The 15,725-nt window shown below is 36.7% G+C and overlaps 2 protein-coding genes across 3 annotated transcripts in view; both read left to right on the forward strand.

Annotated features, from left to right (window-relative positions):
* cratb (carnitine O-acetyltransferase b) overlaps nt 1-3,747 on the forward strand; it is a 20,225-nt gene extending 16,478 nt beyond the window's left edge. Inside the window, exons 11-15 of the mRNA XM_015049993.1 lie at nt 160-282; nt 820-955; nt 1,030-1,092; nt 1,179-1,316; nt 2,506-3,747. Of these exons, the coding sequence (XP_014905479.1) occupies nt 160-282; nt 820-955; nt 1,030-1,092; nt 1,179-1,316; nt 2,506-2,709 (664 nt within the window). The 3' untranslated portion in view covers nt 2,710-3,747. The remainder of the gene's footprint in view (nt 1-159; nt 283-819; nt 956-1,029; nt 1,093-1,178; nt 1,317-2,505) is intronic.
* A 1,076-nt stretch (nt 3,748-4,823) lies between these two features.
* Nucleotides 4,824-15,693, forward strand: ppt2b (palmitoyl-protein thioesterase 2b). Of its 2 annotated transcripts, XR_001427114.1 has the most exons (9): nt 4,824-5,311; nt 6,240-6,393; nt 6,921-7,016; nt 8,129-8,236; nt 8,803-8,886; nt 9,623-9,707; nt 9,970-10,024; nt 11,222-12,301; nt 12,348-12,362. XR_001427114.1 is itself a non-coding variant. In XM_015050011.1 (8 exons), the coding sequence occupies exons 1-8, from the start codon at nt 5,132-5,134 to the stop codon at nt 11,363-11,365; spliced, it is 906 nt and encodes a 301-aa protein (XP_014905497.1). In that variant the 5' UTR covers nt 4,824-5,131; the 3' UTR covers nt 11,366-15,693. The 2 variants fall into 2 exon arrangements, 1 of the variants encoding a protein (XP_014905497.1); XM_015050011.1 differs by having other exon boundaries at nt 11,222-15,693.
* The last annotated feature ends 32 nt before the right edge of the window (nt 15,694-15,725 follow it).

Raw genomic sequence — 15,725 nt, forward strand, 5'->3', positions numbered from 1 at the left:
TATATATATATATATATATAATAATAAATTAAGAAAATGTGATTATTTGTAAACCTGGAAATTGTCTTTTCTGCTCCTTTTATAACCAGATAAGATGATCAGATCCTACAAAGGATTCCTGCAGAAGTTGTGGTTAAATTATCATTTATATTCTTTCAGTCTGATCAACGACCTCGACGTTCATGTCTTCAACTTCAAAAGGTTCGGCAAAGAGCTTCCCAAGAAGCACAGCTTGAGTCCAAACTCCTTCATCCAGGTGGCTCTGCAGCTGTCCTACTACAGGTCGGTACCACGACAAAAACACGACCACATTTATTTAAAAAAGCTTCTGATTTAAAACAAGATTCTTATGAGCAGCTGTTTGAGGCTTTCAGCAGCAGGTATTACCTAACCAGAACCTGCTGCATAACCACTAGAGGGCGCTCTGCTGGGATATTTACACTGGACACTAAACACACATCAAATCAGATGATTAAAATGTACTGATAATTTAATTTCATATAATTTTATATTTAAATATTATACTATAATATTATATGAAATTATAATATATATATATATATATATATATATATATATATATTATAATCTTGCACTTGGCAAGATTTTGTGCTTTTGGCAGTTTATGTAGGATACTAACACTAATTGATGATTCATATAATGGTGAATTAAAACTGTCTTTTTTTAGTTCATTTGCATTGTGTTTATCTCCAAGGTTTGGTGCTGGAAAAGTTTGAAAACGTACCTTGAAAATGCTTGAAAAGCTCTTGAATTTCTCCGTGCGTTTGCTGCGGTGCGATCACCGTCATTTTCCTGCAGGGTTCACAGCGAGGTTTGTCCTGCCTGTGACATCGCCTCACAGAGGATGTTCAGAGGAGGACGGACCGAGTACATCCGCTCGCCCACAAACCAGGCGCTCAAGTTCATCCTGGCCTTCGACGATCGCACCGTGTCGGTGAGGAACGGTTCGCTGTAACTCCTCAGCGTCTTTCTGATTCTGTAGCTTTGACCCTTTGTGTTTCTCCGCAGAGAGAAGCGAAGCTGGAGCTGCTCAGAGAAGCAGTGGATGCGTACTCAGAGCTGACCGCGCAGGTAAATGCCTCCAGAAGCTGCTTTCCTCAGCTCGTTATGTGACCTGGAGGCTCAGTTGGTGATATTTCCCTCCTGGTGCTGCTCAGGCTCTGAGAGGACACGGCATCGACCGCCACCTGCTGGGTCTCAAGCTGCAGGCCATCGAGGAAGGACTCAGCATTCCCAAAATCTTCATGGACACGGCTTACGGCCTGGCCACGCACTGGAAGCTGCGGACAGGGCAGGTCTGTTCTCACACAGCTGGACGACTTTTGCAGATTTAAATGTTTTCATTTTATTCAGCATGTGTGTGTGTGGTACTTTTATTTCTTACTTGGTTTGGAAAAATTCAACGTCAAGGTTGCTTTGTTAACTTACCTCCAGAGTGTGATATTTTTCCTGGAAAATTCATACAGCCTGTGACTTCCTGTTTATTTCTTTAATATTTATTATGACAGCATATGAGGGATACTGTTGATATATATATAAAAAGAAGTACATTTTCACCAAAAAATCTGAAATGTTTTGATTAATCTCAGAAATTTTCAAAAAAACAAAACAAACAAGAAAAGCAAAAAATTTAAGAGAAAAAACTAACATTTTCATATTAATCTCATAAATAAATTTCCTAGAAAAAAAAGGAAATTTCTGAGCTTGAAAAGTTAAAAATCTGCTACAAAAAAACTGACATTTTCTAAAAAAAAACAAAAAAACAAGGAATTTTAGTTTTAAAGGCAGAAAATTTGTGAGAAAAAAAACTTATATTTAGATATTAACCTCAGAAATAAATTTTCTAGAAAAAACGTAGAAACTCCTGAGTTTAAAAAGTTGAAAATTTACTACAAAAAAAAAACTCAGAAAATTTTCAAAGTTATTACTAGAAAATTGCTAAGATTAAAATTTATTATTTTTTCCTGGCAATTGGTTTTTTTTTGTTGTTGTTTTTTTTTACTTTTATGAAACATTTTTTTTTAGAAATTTATTTCTGAGATTAATATCAAATTTTCTTGTTTCTAGAAAATTTCTGACATTTTTTGGTGAAATTTTACTTGTTTTTTTTTCTAATACCTACAATGACTCCTCCAATTCGCCGTGTTGCATTCTTTTCTCAGAACATTTTCAATGTTATTAAATTCTCCTGTTTTCCATCTGTCTGATGAGTCACTCTATTATTTTTATCTTTAATCAGCCAAATAACTGCAATTGGTGCAGCACTAGAAATTACTGCTTTAAACATCTCAGTGTTTGAGAAATAAATCTATGTACTATGAGTTATGCCGGTATTGAGCAGGACTAGATAAATGTGGTTGATTTAGTTTAATATGTTCACTTTTAAAGTTAATATTTGACAACAAATGCAGATTTTGACGTGATGGAAGATGTTTTAAATTTTTTTTGAGAACTGATCCTCATGTTTTTATTTTGCGTCTGCAGGTTCCCACCAACACCGACAGCGTGATGTGTTTCGGGCCGCTCGTTCCCGACGGTTACGCCGTGTGCTACAACCCGCAGGCGGACCACGTCCACTTCGCCGTCACCGCCTTCAACTGCTGCGAGGAGACCAACGCAGAGACAATGGCTCGCACTCTGAAGGAAACGCTGTGCGACCTGCAGGAGCTGCTGCAGCCTACCGTGTAGAGCTGCTGCAGCAACAAACTCGATGAACCCGCCTTCCAATAAGGGAAAAGAAGCTTTCTAAATGTTTTCTACGAGGCTTGCATCTCATTTATGCTAATTGTTACTCTTCCATCGGAGCCTGAAGGCTGAACTCTGCAGCTCTGCTGTGCTTTTGATACATTTTTTACTGCTGATCTTTGTCTCTTTCAGCACGAAACTGATTAAACGCTGGCTTCAAATGTGAAAGCGAAAACAAGCTACCTGACACTCCAGCATTAACCAAAGCATCAAATCACTGCACTTCTCTTTTTACAAGTCGGGAGACGACCAGCGGCCTTCCTTTCCACCATAAAACCACCGTTTGCTCCGTCAGCACAGTTAATTGGATAATTTGATTTTTGTAGGTTTAGGAGCCTTTAAAATGGACCAAAGGAGGTTATTATAAATGCAATGAAGGTTTCTTTTGCATCTGAGGTAGAAATGAAAAATACACAGAACCTGTAACAGGAAGCAGGATGTGTATCTTATTGTGGGAAACTTGATGGTAAAACCTTTACAAATGTGAAAGCTCTGACTTTGCATTTGTGTCTTCATCCATTTCTGTTGTAGACTTTGTAATTATGGCTCTGACTGTAGGTATGGGCAAGTTAAGGCGAGCAGCTATTTTCTTACCGCCATTTTCTGCCTTGCTTGGAATTACATGTTCTCATGTCTCCTAATTTGAAGAGTAAGTAATAGATGGGCTTCTGTACCCAAGTCCTGGATTAAAGGCTCCTAGGAGTTGTGATCAGCTAAAGAAGTAAACGAGTAGATCCAGAAATGCTTTTTTTATAGGAATTGTTCCATTTTAAAACCTGGATTGATTCTCTGATGTGACAACTAGCATAACAATGGCATTTAAAGTGATTACCATTGTTGGGATTAATTAACTTCAACCTGGGAATGTCCCTGATCTTGTGGCTGTACTTTACATGTCGAGGTTTTCCCACTCGGATGGCTCTGCAGGCATTTGTTTAAACCTGCAGGACTACTTAGTAAATAAAGAGTGTGATCACTTGACCTCATTTTCTTTGTTTTGAGACAAAAAAAAATAGAACCAGCTACAGCAGCTTGTGTTTTTGAACATATGAATATTTAGGATAGTGAAAAATTCAAGTAAGGTAAATTAATAGTGGACTGTTTGCGACCCTTTGACCCACAATTCAGAACTGTAGCAAGTTTACTATTAATTTGATATTTTTATTAACAATGTTCCTGTTTTCAATGATTACACTTTGCTAAAGTTATCAAACATTGCCCAACCTATGCTGCCTAATGTTAAAAAAAAAGAAAAAAGCAATAAACCCAAAAGAACAGCTTTAGAAAATATATAATACAGCAACTGTTCAACACCTTGTTTATATTTTTGGGTCAACAATGATTTACAGATTACTTTTCTACAAAAATTAAACTACTTTATTAAAATAGTCTGTTTAGTGTACTATTACTTTTTGTCAAATATCATCAGAATCTTATATATAATATGCTGATCAATGTTCCACTTACATCATTGGAAACTTTAGCCTTGATTTAAATGAACTCAGTGTTTCAGCTATCCTCTGTAAGTTTAAGATTTGTGGTAGAGGTGAAAGAAGGCTGACTTTGTAACAGTCTTTATGTGGCTCTGCAGGTTCGGGTCTGAGTCAATCACCACACCCACATTTCTCGCCTCATCACCAGTTTCTAGCTCTAATAATCCAAAGATTATAACTTCTGTTTGCTTCTGTTCAGCTGCAACATGTTATGGCTCATCCAGGATTTGATTTGTACATCAAATCACCTGTTCAGTGATGTTCAGCATTCAAACGAATTTGAAGATACTTGGAGGATTTGAGTTACAGAATTTGATTCGACCTAATAGAAAATCATTTCCTGTAGGGAAACAGTTTTTACCTGAATCGTGTTAGTGATACCTGTTATTGGCCCTAAGACTATTAAAAGATTTAAAAACTCCGATTTAAATGTGAATGCGGACAGAAACGTGTTAAATTGGTCAGCATAAAGTGCTTTGTTTACATCGAAACTCCACCTGATGCAGCAAAATGGGGGAGGAGTCGCTTCGCTTCGCGCTGATTGGACGAGTCGAAGCCGGAAGTGACGTTCGCAGCGGCCGCTTCACCTTTAATTTAAAACCGGAACAAACAGATGAGGAAAGTCGATCGGCCGCTGAATGTTTCATCGGCTGTTATTTATGTGAATGTGAGGACAGACTGCGTGTTAAATAAGATATATAAAGGGAAACTAACTGTGTGTTTATCTGGACCGCAGCTGGACACGAAACGAACTTCAAGATGAGACCTCAACATTAGCTAAACACCAATATTTTTTATTTTGCTTTTACCCAACGCGTCCTTATTTATGCATAGTTAATTATTTTAGGAGGTTTTAATACGTCTAAGTTTCAATGGCGGGGCCATCATTTGCTAGAACCAGGAGGAGAGTCAGCGGGGCGGCCGGGCTGATGTGGCCGCTGCTCGGTGCGTGTCTCTGGGCTGCGGTGGTCGGATACAAGCCGGTGATCATCGTCCACGGATTGTTCGACAGTTCAGACGATTTTAAGAACTTACAGCGGTTCATTAATGAGGTGAGTGGCTAAAAATGACGACAAAATTAGTTATCCTCTTTACATTCTGCATGCCTCGAAGATTAAATTTACCACATGTGACAATATGTATAGCATGTATTGTTTAAATTATTACTTTATTACTTTACAAGTGGTAATTTGTAGCTTTTAAAAGTGTAATAAATGTTTAAAATGTTGCTATTTATTCAGTATCAGAGCATCAATACTGCATTTAAAAACAGATTATTCTGGTATAAAGTGGCCCAACAAGTTATACAAAGAGATCCGATAAATGCTGCATACCTATCATTGTTTTGTTTGGACTTTTTTTGTTTTAATTTTTCTTTTTCCTTCTAAGTTCTCTTGCATGTGTTATTGATGTCCTTTTTTCTTTATTTGATCTCTTATTTCATTTGTTTTCTTTAAAAGTTATTTTTGACCTAATTGCCTAAAGACAGGGAAATTAATATTACAGTAGCACAAAAAAACACAAAACGCAAAGTGTAAAACAGTAATTTAAAATACTAGTGTATAAAAATTTAATTAAAAGAAGAATGTAGATATATCTAAGTCGGTAATTGAAGAAATAAACTAGTTGGAACAGTTTGTGTGTTTAGGTAAATGAACTTAAATGTAGATTGTTGTTAAGGCAATGAAATGTGCTCTGTCCTGTGTGTTTTCATAAGTTTATATTACATCATTGCAGACATTTATAAACTCTCAACCTGGAAATGTGGAAATGGTTAAAAAAAGGAAATTTTGTGGGCATTTTATGAAACCAAAAAGGTTTCAGCCTGTACTTCCTCTTTTTTTCCTACTCTGTAGCTGCAAACTGAAACCAGAAAACCAACTAAATATAACCTTTTTTCTGCTGCACTTCGCCTTAACTTCCACAACATTTCCTCAAGTGCCTTCCAACCCAAAACGAAGCTTTGTTTCTGTCCTGCAGTCTCATCCCGGGACCAATGTGACGGTCATCGACCTTTTTGACAGAGGTGCCAGCCTGGAGTCCATGTGGAAGCAGGTGGAGGGATTCAAGGCAGCCATTTACCCAATAATGCAAAACGCTGCAGATGGAGTTCATTTCATCTGCTACTCTCAAGGTGAGTGCATTCCTGAACTGCAGATGATAAAGTGCTGGTATGCGACCTGGGCAGCAGAATTGATCTTGCATAAACAGTTGACTGTAATCTGTGGGAGATGCATTTTTTTATGATGTTTGGGATTTCTGATGGAAACTTCCAACGATCAGCAGCGATCACAGACATGCAGGAGCAGATTAGACCTTTAGACTTTTTGCAAATTTTCTTATGAGGTGTTTTTCTCAGAAAAGCATTTTTAGAAACAAGCATGCAGGAATTGGAATTTGATTTCTTTTACTAAAAGTGTTTGTCTAAGTTTTGAGTCTTAAATGTCATTTTTTCTGTTTATATTTTAAGTTTCTCTAATTTATATTGGTGTTTTTTAATTACATTAGAATTTCATCTGTAGTTTCTAAATTTATGTAGTTCAATTTGTAAATTACAGACTCCTTACAGAAAGACTGATGTTTTTCATGTTAATTTGCTGATTGTGAATTATATCTAATGAATAAATTAGGTAAATGTTTTTCCTTTTCTTGTTACTTTAGGTGGACTCGTTTGCAGAGGGATCCTTTCCATTCTGCCCGACCACAATGTTCACTCATTCATCTCTCTGTCTGCGCCTCAGGCTGGGCAATATGGAGGTGTGTGCGACGTTAATATAAAAGTGATAACTACAAATGTCACAGGTGTCATGGAAGAAGTTACTTTAACAAGAGTCTGGATGAGAAGAAATAAGAAATGTATTAAAACCTTGCAAGGTGAGACCAGAAATACAGAGTCAAAGGAGTCTGTCAGTCTGCCCTGACCAATAGTGGATCTGGCTTCCTTCTATAGGTTCTGGTCAAAGAGAGACTTGATTAGACAATAGGTGTGAATCTCTGATCGTTATGCACCAGGGATTCTGTGGAGCCCAACACAGATGGTCTGTTCCTTTGTCTATTGTTAAGGAAAGGAGGTTGTTCTTTCATGATAAAGGGGCCAGATAAGTCCTGGGTTGGGGGAGAAACACTTAGCTGGTCTTCAGGATCAATGACGTCCCCTGCTGTCATATGGTACTGTAGAAATCTATAGGAGAGCAGCTTGACCTCATGATAAGATCGCGCAGTCACATGATCTCATCAGACTCTATCTAAAGGGTGAGGAGCACATTGTAACATTTTCCATTTCACAGGTTTGTGAGTTTATTAAATCCAGAGTTGGGTAGTAACTAGTTACATTTGCTTAAGCAGCTTTTCTGGAAAAATGAAGTTATTTTAAGAGTATTTTAACTACGCCGTCATTGCTACTTTTATCTGCATAAGCATATGATGAATTATTTGGGTAAAGTTCCTACAATATGTAACTTCACTGAATGGAGAACAAACATGTTGTAAATAAAAAACAGACACACAGCTGTAGTTTTTGTTTAAAGTTTCATAAGGTTTATATTGAAAGAAACTGATTTGGAAATTTTTTTCGTTTGGCCGATTTCGTTATTTCGTTCCTTAAAATACCAAAATGTCCACTTATCTTTATATTTTGATTCATTAGAATGTAATTTTTAAATATTAAATGATTGATGTTTTGATCAGTTACCCTTTTTTACCAAATACTTTTTCACTCTTACTGGAGTAATTACTTGGACAGCCACGTTTTACTTTTACTGGAGTGAAAACATTTTTTGAAGTAGTGCTGCTTCGACACTGAGTATAATCTGGGTTTTCTGCCTTCCTCTGATTAAACCCTGGATCGTCTGCTCCTCGTTTCCTCTCAGATACAGACTACCTGAAGTATCTCTTCCCCCAGTTTGTGAAGTCAAACCTCTACCACCTCTGTTACACAGCGTTCGGCCAGAGGGTTTCCATCTGCAACTACTGGAACGGTGCGTAGTAACTAGTTACTTTTACTCAGTTACAGTTACTTGAGTAACTTTTGAAGAAAACAAATGCTGTACTTCTTACTTTTACTTGAATCATTTTGTTGAATAAAATCTCTGGATTTTCTTCACACTGAACAAAAAACTAACATGTTTTAACCAAAGATTTACCAGACACAGACACAGACCTGCAGTTTTTACTAAGGTTTCATTAGTTTTTTTATTGAAAGAAACTGATTTGGACAAAAAATTATTTCCTAGTTTTGTTTTGTTTTCTTACTCATATGAATTATTTTCATTTTCGTCCTTTTAAAATACCACAATTTTCACTTAACTTTATATTTTGGTCCGTCTGATGATGAAATTTTTAAATATTAAGCGATTGATCATTTGATCAGTTACTCAGTACTTTTTTCTTACTCTTGAGTAATTTCTTGGATGGATACTTTTTACTTTAGTAAAGATTTGTTGAAGTAGTGCTGCTCTCAGGGCATTTTGTGACATTCTCATCCCTCCTAAACTTTCTCCTAAAATCTCGTGGATGTAACTTGTTTCTGTCTTTCTGTCTCCAGACCCCCACCACAGAGACCTGTATGTGAACACCAGCGACTACCTGGCTTTGATTAACAGCGAGAGACCAAACCCAAATTCAACAGGTTAGAGACGGGTTTATTTATGTAAAAATAAGTTGAAGTAGTGCTACTCTTACTTGTGTATGGGCCTGTCTCCATAACAAATTTTGCTGGACAATAAATTGTCCCAGAAGTTATTGTGATAAACAACAATAATAACAATAATGGTGCAGTATTTTCCGGATTATAAGGCCCACTTAAAAGCCTTTAACTATATCAAAAAGCGACGTAATCTGGAGCGCCTTAAATATGGTTCTGGAGTAAAACAGCACCCTCTAGTGAATTAATATGAATTAATTCTGGTTGTGCTGACTGACCGCAAAGCGCTCACTATGCTTTGTCAAAATGTTTTAGTTACATTATGGTTACTGTAGTCAGTGATACTTATTGTGCTTTGACTTTGCTTTGCTTAATGCACCTTATAGTTCAGTTTGCTTTATGAAAAAAAGCTCAAAAATAGACCATTAATAATCCAGTGCGCCCATAGTACGGAAAATACGGTAACGGCATAATAAAGCAAGAAAACAATCTCAAAGATCAATAAACTTTAAATTCTAATGGAAGTATAAAACTGGAACTGGGAGACATTTTAAATATCCAAAATAAATAAACAAAACAACAGAAACTAGTTGAGACTTTTTGGACTTTTATCGTCCAGTTTTTGGTAGAAAAAAAAAGAGAAATCATGCAAATGGAAATTCATGAACCTGGGGCCTCGTCACATGTTTCTTTGTTAAATGAGTCAAACTTCCTCCTTCAGAATGGAAAGAGAACTTCCTGAAGATCCAGAAGCTGGTTCTGATTGGAGGCCCGGACGACGGCGTCATCACCCCTTGGCAGTCCAGGTGAGTTCACAGCTCAGCTGGTTCGAGAAACAACACAGAGATGATTTCTAGTGGAAGGTTAGAAAAAGCAGAACCTGGTGCTTCTTCTCTCCTCATGTTTTCCAAGCAAATACATCAAATCTCTGAAGGTTTTATATTTTCCCAGGGTCATAACAATGGTTTGCGCTCAGTTCACACAGTGTTTCTTTCTTATGACGGGGTTTTCCTGAGATCTGCTGATTCTCATGTGATGCTCACGCTCTCCGTCTCTCATGTTTTACAGTCAGTTTGGATTTTATGACGACAACGAGACGGTCATCGAGATCCAGCACCAGGATGTGAGTAGAAATCAGACGCAAGATTCATTTGTCAAGTAAAACGCAAAATTCATTTGTGTGCATTGTTTATCAAAATAAAGTACAAAGAAAATATTCTAATTATGTGGAACTTCCTGGAGGGACTGAGCTTGTTTGGGAGGAATAAAAAGGTTTGCAGAGTTGCATGTTTTCTTTTTATGTTTCGCCATTTAACACTGGACTGCATTTGGAGGAAACAAATAGAGAAGCTGTGGAGCATGGTGGAGGAGGAGTCATGATCCGGGACTGTTTTGAACCCTAGAAGCTACTAAGTTAAGGATTTATTTGCTGTATACCAAGTGTTGCAGAATGGTTCGTCCAAATAACAAAGGGATCTCCTAAAGCAGAGCTGAAAACTCAGTTTAATTTTAGTTCATATCAAAAATCTGAATGTTCTTAAAGGGCCGGTTGTGCCAGAATGTATTGATAAAACCAATTAAACTATTAAAATATCAATAAGTAGCTGTTCTTCCAGGATTTTTGATGGTTTTAGTGTTTGTTTGCATTCACAATCACAGATTTTGTGGTGCCAATTTAGAAAGGAAGTTTTATGACATTTGTGCTAATGTATGACGTTAAATATGATGTATTATTATTCACCGTATCAATTACGGACTATAACTTGACATCCAGTAAGGCTGAATGTTTTTGACAAATTTTCTGAAAATCTGCAGTAAAATCAGAATAAATGTGGAGATTTTTTGATTTTCTGTGAATTTTGTAGATTTGTGAAAATCTGGAGTCCGGAGGGCCACATAAAAAGCTGCGGCGGGCCAGATTTGGCCCCGGAGCCTCGAGTTTGACACATGTGTTGTAAAGGAACCTGATGAACAAGTTATTGCCGCTTGATGTGGTTCTAAAGGCTGCTAATTGAGGAGTTTTCTTAAATTTTTCATACATCGTTCCCATTTTTCCTCTGTTTTAATAAGTAATGACATGATTTACATATTTTCTTTAGCTTTAACTGTCAAATTATTTTTATAATGTTAAAATGAGAGAGTGCACTTTCTTACTATCTTGACTTTAAAAGCAGATTGTGCATAGAAGTCTTTTTAAAGAGACCTAAACCAAGTTATAGAGCGGAGCTGTTTCTTCTATCCTGCAGTCAAAAACGTCTGGAGGTTTGTGAAGTTTCTGACTGTGAAGACGTGCAGTAAAACCTCCGTTTTCCTCCTGCAGCTGTATCTGAGAGACGTTTTTGGCCTGAAGTCGCTGGCGGCCCGCGGCGACCTGTTCTTCTGCACCGTTCCGGGCGTCAAGCACGTCTGGTGGCATTCGAATGAGACGGTGTTCCACACGTGCATCGAGAAGTGGCTGGTGTAGCCACACACCCACACACACACACACACACATATCCTGCTGTTTATTAAGCTCATATCATCTTAAAATCCAGGAATCTCTGATAACTGACCGTTTTGAATCAGGTATCAAACAGCGGTTGCAGGATTTATCTCTTCTTTCTCCATAGGTTTTTGCTTTTGCAAATGAGAAATCTTTATTTATGATCATATTTAAAGAAGTTGTAAATGTATTTGTTTGCTCTCCTGGTAAGGCTCCAGTGATAAGAAGAGAACTTTCTTTTCAACTTTTTACTTCCCTTTAAAACAAAGTGCAAAAAAAAAAAAAAAAAACCCCCAAATTTCTAATTTTACATGTAAAATTCAAAAATATTTTTTTTCTGACATTTAATTTTTTTCTGTTGACTTCAAAAAGTTGTAAACCCACAGAAAGTGGGTCCAAATTAATGGTCAGAGCAGGGATGAGCTGAAAAATGATCCATAATCGAAAGAGTTCATCACTCTTCGGAGTAAACGCTGTTACCAAGTTAAGAAAACCCAAAATTCACCTCTTTTGTTAAACCTGAAGGCATTTTAAAGGTAACCATTTTATAAACTCTGTCAAGGCGTTTCTTCAGTTCTTTCAGACTGGAAGAGAGCGAGGTTTTAAGCAGGTAACAGAAAGGCTGAATGCAGTTCAGGAAAGTTGTTTTGTTTTATTATTTAAAGTTTTTGCCATAAAAAAATGCTCGATTTGCGAAATATTTTGATTTTGTTCTATTTTCCTGCATTGGAATCAGGTTTTATTGGCAGTTTAAAAATGTATAGACCAGTCACAATTTTGTAGCTAATTACCATTTTCTTAAGGTTTTTATTGACTTCCTTCAGACTTCACATGACTAAAATGACTCATTTTCATACCTCCAGTGGCTTTGCAAGAGAGGATGCTTATAACAGTAGCTCCATAATATTAAACTTTTAAGTGTTAACTTTGAAATGTGTTGTCACAGATGAACAAAACCCATAAGTTTATGTGCTAAATTAGTTTATTTTTTTAGTTAAATCATTTAAAGGGATTTGATGTCTCAGAAAAATAGCAAGATTGAGATTTATGAAAAAAGTAAACTATGAAGTTTAAGTTCATGCATGGTTTTGATGTGCATTATGAAATTATTGTTATTTTGTCATGAAATGGGTCTCCCCTTGTAAATCTATAAGATTTATCCTAAAATTCAGAACAACGTTGGAAATTTAAGGGATTAAATTAAACTAAATTGGACTATAAAGGACTATTCCAGCTATGTATCTGGTCATTTCTACAAATTAAACTCTGAAATGACCATTTTAGTTCAGATATTGTTAAAGAATATCAAATATAATACGACAATGGAGGTGTTTTTGAACCTGCACAAACAAACAGTTGCTGTAAAGAACAAAAAGCTCCATTCCCTGCCTCCTGTTAAGTGTAATTTATGGAGTTAGAGATAAAACCACTCAGCAGATTCTGACTGAACTGTGGGAGGAAGTGACAAATTCCCACCACAAGTTATAAATTTGTATTTATACATCCTGTGCAGCCTGCCTTTAAAAGATTAAGAGCTTTTATGACCCTTACAGCTGATGTTTGCACCTTTTTAGTATGTGTTGACCCTTTGCTACTACGTCACTAAGAGGCGCCATGACGGACGTCGAAAGTGACGACAGGAGTATTGAACGGAGCGACTGAAGTTGTTTTCCAAAGTAGTTTTTGTCACTTTATTCACGGTTTCTAATTGTTCGGGTCAATTTGTCTGTGAACATAACTCACCTGGTTGGGGCTCATGGACGGCGATGTTTACAAAAGTTTGAAGCAGCTAGCTTAGAAACCGACTTGCACCTCATTCCTCCTGTGGTGTTGATCTAATTACCGACTTTGCCTGAATTCACACCCCATGATTTTTGTCGCTGTGTCGTAATATGCGGTTCCCCTTTAACCGGAGCAACATCAAAAACGTACAAAAGACGAGATGCTAACACGTTTTTTTCCCCGTACATGCTAGGCTACATGACGGTGCGGCATTGTCTCCATGGTTACCAATTGTTAGACGCGTAACTTATCCATAATGCGATATTTGATGTGTGTAATCATACTTACGTATAAAGTAAATGAGCGTTAATCTTCTTACCTTGTAAAAAAGTGTTCGCTGCAAATCCGCGATCACGCCAAGGGCTGTCAGTCATCATTAACAGCTGCTAGTCGTTATGATTGACGGCTGCGATATATCGCCGCCATCTTTCCTCATTAAAAGTTATGACAAGTTTGGTGCAGCGCCCTATGACCATTTTAAAATGAAATCAACTAAACAGAAGTAATATTAGGCTACAGATGTCTGTTTTTAGACTAGCTTTACAGGAGCGCGTTGGTTGTTTTGACGTCCGTCATGGCGGAGTGAGTGGCGTTCTGGAGAGCGTGACGTCACGTGTAAAGGGTCAACAGCCATTTTGTTGTTGTGGACAGTAATGTGCTATATTAGCTTATCTCAACGACACCATGAAAACCCGACCGTGCCTGAGCGACCTGCTGTCGTCCTGTACAGATGATTACTGTCCTGCTCATCTAGTGCAGACATTTATGTCATGTTTAACCAGATTCAGACATTTATTAACCTTTTATTAGCGTGCATGAAAGATCTGATCACCAGTATCAGTTTTTCCTCAGATTCATGCAGTACTCTAGACATGTTCTCCTCCCGCTTTAGTGGATTAAGCCTTAAATGTTTTGTTTTGTTTTTTCCCTACATGCCTCAGTGTTTCATGTCCAAAGTGCTTTGACACACTGCCTTCAGTGACGGTGCTAAAATATATATATATATATATTAAAAAAACCATACTACATTATATAGGTAAAGTAGTGCAAAGTGGCCAGTCAGGTAGTGATGAGTTACTGATCCACCAAAAGCTTACAGTTCTGGTCAGACATCTACAATCTTCTCCTCTTGGGAATTCAAGTATTCAAGTGTCGTTTATCTGAATAAGATGCAATGGAAACAACACATAAAAAACCAAAACAAATGGATGCACAAGTTTAGGCAAGTTGGAGATGAACTGACTTCAAGAAGCTTCTAAAATAACTTCCTGTTGGCTATTTGTCTGTTCTCTTTGGCAGAATTGGTAGAATCAATTTAGACTGGTTTATTTCCAGTAGGACTGGGCGATAAATTGATTTTATTGATCTAATTTTGTTCACCATGCACTTCTTCAGAGTGATGTCAGTGCGCCCAAGGTGGCCATCTTATTTGGCAAGCATGTTTTCCAGCTTCTGTTTATTTCTATTTTGAATTCAGATCAACTCTACAACAAAATGTTAGGCTCCAGCTAAGAATTTATATTTTTAATTACAAGAATAAAGTCATGTTGTTAAAAGAATAAGTTATATGACAATAAAGTTGAAATAATTGGAGAATAAAGTCTTAATAATACCAGAATAAAGCCACAATATTAAGAGAATAAAATGGCAATATTATGAAAACTCTGACATAAAAAAATAAAAGTCAGACTTTTAAATTTTGTATGTAAGGCCTCATCAAGTCAACAAATTTAAATGAACTCTGTGAAAAGAGTTAAAACATGGATGTTCATCTTGCCAAAGGACATTTATTAATCCAATTTCTGGAGATATATGTATATATTTGACCCTTTATAACTTTGATCCTATGTAAATTGCAGAAAATTCACAATAAATCCAATCTTGTGCATCTTTTTGTAACAAACATTGAAGCTTTAACACCAATCCACTGAGACAAAGTGGTTCAAGTAAACCATTAGACCCTAAACTGATGCATTAATGTCCATGAAGAGTGATTAGTGCATAAATGTCTGATCACAACTGTATATGTGGCATTTGTTACCCTCCATCACATTTAGATGGCTCAGGCTTTTCACTGGTTTTCATATTTAGTAGAAAAGGGATTAATTTGTTTTTCCAAAACTGGTTACATTTATATGTTTGTTGATTCTGCAACATGTTTTATTTATGTATATTTATCAGAAGAAGGGAAACGGAAATGTGTTTGTTAATGTGTGGAGACAGGAAGTGAATTATCGAAACATGGAGCGAGAAGGGAACTCGTAAACAAGGGTTGCTTTTAAATGTTTTCAAGCTGCTTAAATGTTTAGTTATTGTTTGTGTTTTGTCATTTATTACAAGAAACCCATAACTAATGTGTACGAAGGGACGCCCTCTGTTTTCAGTTGTTCTGCTTTTACAACCAGTTACTGTAAATAAGGAACCTTTTTAAAACTAGAATGACTATTTTGGAAGTTTCTACAGTGTTTGTCCTGCAAATAAAAATAAACTAAAAGCTGACATTTTCTCAATAAATTTGTTTGAACATACAAGTTGGTTTGTTTTGTCTTTGTCCATTTAT

Source organism: Poecilia latipinna, unplaced genomic scaffold (genome assembly GCF_001443285.1).
Source record: "Poecilia latipinna isolate Pla-1442-1.1 unplaced genomic scaffold, P_latipinna-1.0 Scaffold970, whole genome shotgun sequence".
NCBI lineage: Eukaryota > Metazoa > Chordata > Actinopteri > Cyprinodontiformes > Poeciliidae > Poecilia > Poecilia latipinna.